This window comes from Macaca nemestrina, chromosome 6, assembly GCF_043159975.1.
Source record: "Macaca nemestrina isolate mMacNem1 chromosome 6, mMacNem.hap1, whole genome shotgun sequence".
NCBI lineage: Eukaryota > Metazoa > Chordata > Mammalia > Primates > Cercopithecidae > Macaca > Macaca nemestrina.
In genome coordinates this window covers 39,351,365-39,358,804 of record NC_092130.1, presented here as the reverse complement: position 1 = coordinate 39,358,804, position 7,440 = coordinate 39,351,365, and the positions used below count along the sequence as shown (strand labels likewise).

The following is a 7,440-nucleotide window of genomic DNA, read 5'->3' as shown; positions in this document are numbered from 1 at the left end:
ATATATTTAATTTTTTTCTTCATCCCCCAATTTTTTAACACAATGGATCTTTTAGAGACACATCCTAATATTTATTATTATCATTATTATTATTATTTTGAAACAGAGTCTCACTTTGTCACCAGGCGTGGAGTGTAATGGCATGATCTTGGCTCACTGCAACCTCTGCCTCCCGGGTTATGCTTCTCCTGCCTCAGCCTCCCAAGTAGCTGGGATTACAGGCACCCATCACCACGCCTGGCTAAGTGTTTTTTGTATTTTTGGTAGAGATGGGGTTTCACCAGGTTGGCCAGGATGGTTTTGATCTCTTGACCTTGTGATCTGCCCGCCTCGGCTTCCCAAAGTAAAATTATTTTTTTAAAGCAGCCTTAGGTTTTACAGAAAATTGAGCAAACAGTACAAATAGTTCTACCATTATAGTATCGTAAAGTCCCCAGTGTTAACTTCTTCATTCCCCCTCCCTCTTCTTCCTAGCTACCCACTGATCTTTTAAGTGTCTCTATAATTTGGCCTTTTTCAGAGTATCATGTAACTGGAATTATACAGTATCATTTCCTTTTCAGACTGGATTCTTTCACTGAGAAATATGCATTTAAGTTTCCTTCGTGTCATTCTGTGGCTTGATAACTTATTTCTTTATATTAACATTAAAAAAAACCCAAAGAGACAGAAAATTTAAAAAACCTAACAACAAACAACGGCATACATACCTTGTTTGGAAGCAGATGGAAGAAACCATCACTGGAAATACATTTTTAAAGATAATTGGGGAAACTGGAATATTTACTGGCTATTTAATATTATGAAATTGCTCTTAACTTTACTAGATGTGGTAATCGAATTGAGGTTATGTTGAAAGTTCTAGGCATTAGAAAGGAAAATAATATTGATACATTTACAAGAAGAAGATATCTGGCTGCTCTTGGAGAGTTTCATGAGGCTCAGACACATCAAAGTTCAGGGAAATGTGAAGCGGGAGCAGTGCAAAGAAAGAAGTATGAGTAAGGAGACTATTTCAGTGCCCCTTAAAATACTCTTATTTGGATTCTGTGCTTTTCCTGGGTCTCTGTGTTTTTCGGTTGGGTTTGAGTGTGATGATGCTAACCTAACCACCACTGAGTTGCACACATGCCCAAACTCTGAATAAAAATAGAACTTTCTTAGTCTAAGCCTTTTTTCTGAAGCATGCTAGGACTGAGATCACTCCCTTCCAGGTTCTGAAATTTATTTTTTCCAGTTTGAAAAAAAAAACCCAAAAAACGCTTGGATCTGTGAGGGAACTGAAGTGAAGATTTATTTATTCTTGCCATGTCTCTGTGGGTGCAATGAAGAGCCTTTCGAAACGCCAATAAGACTTCGGTATATTGAGAGACACTACTTGAAAATACTCAATTTCTACTGCCATCAGCCTGAAAGAAAGCACTGGGATTTTCTTAAAGTTTAGGAGAAAATAAATACTCGGAAGAGACGCGGGGTGGCGCTGCAGCCTTAGTAGTAGCAGAAACAAAGCACCCAGCCGACGCTCCTTCACCCAGATAACTCAACCAAAGCAGCAGCAAGCAGGAAGAGGAGGCTTTCTAAGGCGGTCGCTCCGGGAAATCCGGGCCCTAGGATTGTCCACTCATCCCAGTATCAGCGAGATACGGGGAGATAGAGTCAGCGACAACGTGAGCCCGAGCTGGAGCAGGTTTGGTGTGAGACCGGAAGGCAATGGAGGCCGGAGAGGGGAAGGAGCGCGTTCCTAAACAAAGGCAAGTCCTGATATTCTTTGTTTTGCTGGGCATAGCTCAGGCTAGTTCCCAGCCTAGGCACTACTCAGTGGCCGAGGAAACGGAGAGTGGCTCCTTTGTGGCCAATTTGTTAAAAGACCTGGGGCTGGAGATAGGAGAACTTGCTGTGAGGGGGGCCAGGGTCGTTTCTAAAGGAAAAAAAATGCATTTGCAATTCGATAAGCAGACCGGGGATTTGTTCTTAAATGAGAAATTGGACCGGGAGGAGCTGTGCGGCCCCACAGAGCCCTGTGTCTTACCTTTCCAGGTGTTACTAGAAAATCCCTTGCAGTTTTTTCAGGCGGAGCTACGGATTAGGGACATAAATGATCATTCCCCAGTTTTCCTAGACAAAGAAATACTGTTGAAAATTCCAGAAAGTATCACTCCTGGAACTACTTTCTTAATAGAACGTGCCCAGGACTTGGATGTAGGAACCAACAGTCTCCAAAATTACACAATCAGTCCCAATTTCCACTTCCATCTTAATTTACAAGACAGTCTCGATGGCATAATATTACCACAGCTGGTGCTGAACAGAGCCCTGGATCGCGAGGAGCAGCCTGAGATCAGGTTAACCCTCACAGCGGTAGATGGCGGGACTCCACCCAGGTCCGGCACGGCCCTGGTACGGATTGAAGTTATGGACATCAATGACAACGTCCCAGAGTTTGCAAAGCTGCTCTATGAGGTGCAGATCCCGGAGGACAGCCCTATTGGATCCCAGGTTGCCATCGTCTCTGCCAGGGATTTAGACATTGGAACTAATGGAGAAATATCTTATGCATTTTTCCAAGCCTCTGAAGACATTCGCAAAACGTTTCGATTAAGTGCAAAATCGGGAGAACTCCTTTTAAGACAGACACTGGATTTCGAATCCATCCAGACGTACACAGTAAATATTCAGGCGACAGATGGTGGGGGCCTATCTGGAAGTTGTGTGGTATTTGTCCAAGTAATGGATTTGAATGACAATCCTCCGGAACTGACTATGTCGACACTTATCAATCAGATCCCAGAAAACTTGCAGGACACCCTCATTGCTGTATTCAGTGTTTCAGATCCTGACTCCGGAGACAACGGAAGGACAGTGTGCTCCATCCAAGATGATCTTCCTTTTTTCTTGAAACCTTCTGTTGAGAACTTTTACACTCTGGTGATAAGCACAGCCCTGGACCGGGAGACCAGATCCGAATACAACATCACCATCACCGTCACCGACTTGGGGACACCCAGGCTGAAAATCCAGCACAACATAACCGTGCTGGTCTCCGACGTCAATGACAACGCCCCCGCCTTCACCCAAACCTCCTACACCCTGTTCGTCCGCGAGAACAACAGCCCCGCCCTGCACATCGGCAGTGTCAGCGCCACAGACAGAGACTCAGGCACCAACGCCCAGGTCACCTACTCGCTGCTGCCACCCCAGGACCCGCACCTGCCCCTCGCCTCCCTGGTCTCCATCAACGCAGATAACGGCCACCTGTTTGCCCTCAGGTCGCTGGACTACGAGACCCTGCAGGCGTTCGAGTTCCGCGTGGGCGCCACAGACCGCGGCTCCCCGGAGCTGAGCAGCGAGGCGCTGGTGCGCGTGCTGGTGCTGGACGCCAACGACAACTCGCCCTTCGTGCTGTACCCTCTGCAGAATGGCTCCGCGCCCTGCACCGAGCTGGTGCCCCGGGCGGCCGAGCCCGGCTACCTGGTGACCAAGGTGGTGGCGGTGGACGGCGACTCGGGCCAGAACGCCTGGCTGTCGTACCAGCTGCTCAAGGCCACGGAGCCCGGGCTGTTCGGCGTGTGGGCGCACAATGGCGAGGTGCGCACCGCCAGGCTGCTGAGCGAGCGCGACGCAGCCAAGCACAGGCTGGTGGTGCTGGTCAAGGACAATGGCGAGCCTCCGCGCTCGGCCACCGCCACGCTACACGTGCTCCTGGTGGACGGCTTCTCCCAGCCCTACCTGCCGCTCCCGGAGGCGGCCCCGGCCCAGGCCCAGGCCGACTCGCTCACCGTCTACCTGGTGGTGGCGTTGGCCTCGGTGTCGTTGCTCTTCCTCTTGTCGGTGCTCCTGTTCGTGGCGGTGCGGCTGTGCAGGAGGAGCAGGGCGGCCTCTGTGGGTCGCTGCTCGGTGCCCGAGGGTCCCTTTCCAGGACATCTGGTGGATGTGAGCGGCACCGAGACCCTGTCCCAGAGCTACCAGTACGAGGTGTGTCTGACTGGAGGCTCCGGGACAAATGAGTTCAAGTTCCTGAAGCCAATTATCCCCAACTTCGTTGCTCAGGGTGCAGAGAGGGTTAACGAGGCAAATCCCAGTTTCAGGAAAAGCTTTGAATTCAGTTAAGTGTTAATAAGAATCTACTGATGCTAGTCTCATTTAATTTGTGGAAAGTCCTTTTTCACTGCTTTGCCCATTGGAGGTGTCTCCTTTTATTAGAACGTAACTATCTTATTCCAATTCTATGCATGTTACTGGTATTTATAACGTATGAGTTTTTGCGGTCTAATGAATGTAAATTTTCTTTGTATTCTAATTGTTGGTTAGTTTCATTGCAATTTAATTGCATTTAAAGTGTAAATTTTGTATTTTCAGAAATCTTTAAGTTAGAGCATCTTTTCCAGACCTCACAGTCCGTGGTCCTAGATAATTTTGAAGTCCTACATTTGAAAATATTTGTTATCATTACATGAGTTATATTTTCCAGCCCAGAACATTTGTGTTTGTTATATCCTCTTAGGCTAGTGTAAATTCTATCCTGTGAATTCACATTGGCTAACCCTTTAAATAGGTATATTTATGAATAATATAGCAAGCACCGTCCTTACATTTTTCAATATATGTACTTTTTTTTTTCTTTGAGATGGAGTTTTGCTCTTGTTGCCCAGGCTGGAGTGGAGTGCAGTGGTGCAATCTTGGCTTGCCGCAACCTCTGCCTCCCAGGTTCAAGCTATTCTCCTGCCTCAGCCTCCCAAGTAGCTGGGATTACAGGCATGAGTCATTATGCCCGGCTAATTTTGTATTTGTAGTAGAGACAGGGTTTCTCCATGTTGGTCAGGCTGGTCTTGAACTCCTGACCTCAGGTGATCTGCCCACTTCAGCCTTCCAAAGTGCTGGATTAAGGGCATGAGCCACCGCCCCCAGGCCCAATATATATACTTCTTAAAATATTGACATATAAAAAGTATTAATCTTTAGAGATTGTAAAAATTCTAACTGTTGGATTCTACAAGGCATTAACATCATAAGTGCTCTAATAAATTTTTGTCCAAAATCAATCATTAATATTCTAAAATGTAGATAAATAATACACGTCTAGCAGTTTTCAAAGTCATGCTAATTCATCATGCTTTCGCTTTCAAATAGCTTTTTAAGAGCCCTCTGCTTATTCCAGTCCCCCCCCTTTAAAATCTTTTAAAATTATTAATAACCTATTAACATTGAGCACTTCATTAAAATCCAAAAAATATGAGGGAGTACATGTCTTTGTCCTTGACCTTTAGAAACCTCAAATATAGCTTGGTATTGCTGTTTTTAACATTTTCTGGAGCATTTAGGATTCACTTAGAAATAAGCCTTTTGGGAGAAAAATGTATCTAACACCACTCACTCTCTTTTTTTCCACTGGCTACTTCTATTTTTCCCCCTTTCATTTCCCTAGACTTCTCAATGCTTTTTTATAAAGGTGCTTGAGTTCTGTTTCTCAACAGCTCCCTCATTTATTGCATGATTCACACAGTCACTGGAACATTATAGGTTCTTAATAAAATTTTTGAATGATTGAAAGAGAGAAAAGTATTTTACCTGTGATATATTGATATTTAAATAAACTAAAACACTTAAAGGAAAACATTTTGCTGGAACCAAATACTCTTCGGTGTACAATGAATTACAATTTTTTTAATTGAATTGATCACCATTGTTCAAACATGCAGTTATCATTCTGTTGTTGCTTTCCTTCAACGTATTTTTCCTTTTTCTCTTAATGCTTAAATTGAGCCTCCTCTCCTGTCCACTGGCTTAAGAAATACAGATGAAATTGTGGTTTTTAATTTTGTTACTTAAATTTCCTTCCATAGTTCCCTAAATGACTAACCCAACTGTTTTCATTTCTTGCAGTTTACTTTCTCATCCATACATTAAAACAAATCTTAATTATTAATGTTACTCAGTCTATCTTTACATTTTTATATGATTTCTACATACATTTGAATGAGCTTTCCTATTAAAATTATAATATTAACTTTGAAGATCTTGTTTTGAGATTAGCAGTGGGGTAGAGCGCTGTGTTGGTATCAAAAGTCTCTGATCAACCAACTCATTACCTGTAAGATTTTGGATAAGTCACAAAGTTTCTCTTCTTCTACCCCAAATGATAACAGGTATTTGAATAGCTTGCAGTTATACTCAATATAAAGACATAAAAGTGAAATTGCTATTATTTTTAGTATCACTAGTATTAAGAGCAAACATTCTTGATAATTGTGTAGAAGTACAAAAGAGGCTACATTGAACACATATCTGCATTGTTTTATTTCTCTACCAACAACCTTGCAATGGCTTCCTTTTGTTCTCAGAATAAAATGCAAGCACCCATTATTTGGCCTTGGTTTACCTTTTCAGCCTTCCTTTCCACTTACTCTTGAGACATTAAGTTTTGTATTCACTGTCCTTCATTCATTATCTCTTAATAGCTATGCTTCACTCTCTCAGGGCCTTCACACATTCTACAGTCTTAGCTTGGCACACTTCTCCTATTTCATGTTTCAGATTAAATGGTGCACCTTGGGGGAAACTTTCTTAATCACTCTCTATTAACGTAGGTCCCCGTATTGCATACTTTCAGTGCACTCAGTACCTTTTCTATGTAGCACTTTTCACACTGTTTAAACATCTGTTTAAAGACTGTACACCCACTAGATGGAAAATTGTTGTAAGATATACAGACATTGTCTTGTTACCACCACTTGCCTAATTTCTACAAACTCAACAATTATCTGTGGAAACAAGCTAATACAGATGAAATGAATAATTGCAAATTTGCTCTGAAATAAGAAGAGAAAGCACTTTAAGTGTTCCTTGAGCGTGATAATGTGGAAGAAATTAGGCATTTGTAGCCCTCCGGATCCACCTCTGACATGATATATTTTCCTTTTTACCACCTTGCAGGAGGTGTCTTTTCCTTTTATTTTTCTGGTATAGGCAATTCGGACTCATTTCACAAAGTTTAGAAAAAAAAGAAAAACATAAATAGGGTAGTAAAGCATGCTATCATCTAGAGGAAAAATCTTTTGAAGTTTGTGTGTAATTATTACAGAAGGGGAGGGGTAAGCTAGTGTCTGTACACTTCCGCTAAATCATGTAAATGAGGACTCTACCAGGAAGAATCGCTGCTCTTAGATAAGAGCGCATTTTATTTCCCTAGATTGCATTTATTTAATTCATATAACATGAGAAACTCCTCCAGTAGCGTCAACCAGGGTTGATAAGAATAAACGATAAAGCAAAACAAAAACACCTTCTCCAAGATTTTGAAACTGCAAGCGAACGCATGGTGGCGCTGTTGACTAAGAAGGCGAATTAAACCACGGGCATTGTGCATGCTCGGTGACGCACGCATCCAGTGTGGTAAACCAGGGGTTGTGAGCCGAGGCAGATTTTTGAGTCAGCAAGTCTGAG

At 43.1% G+C, this 7,440-nt stretch overlaps 1 protein-coding gene across 1 annotated transcript; it reads left to right on the top strand.

Moving 5' to 3' along the window:
• The first annotated feature begins 216 nt into the window (after positions 1–216).
• LOC105467004 (protocadherin beta 2) lies at positions 217–5,612 on the top strand. The gene has a single exon (XM_011716280.3). The coding sequence runs from the start codon at positions 1,711–1,713 to the stop codon at positions 4,105–4,107; it is 2,397 nt and encodes a 798-aa protein (XP_011714582.2). The 5' UTR covers positions 217–1,710; the 3' UTR covers positions 4,108–5,612.
• Positions 5,613–7,440: the final 1,828 nt, after the last annotated feature.

Bases quoted from the DNA above. Each gene is read 5' to 3' on its own strand.
- LOC105467004 (XM_011716280.3), top strand. From the start codon at position 1,711: ATGGAGGCCGGAGAGGGGAAGGAGCGCGTTCCTAAACAAAGGCAAGTC.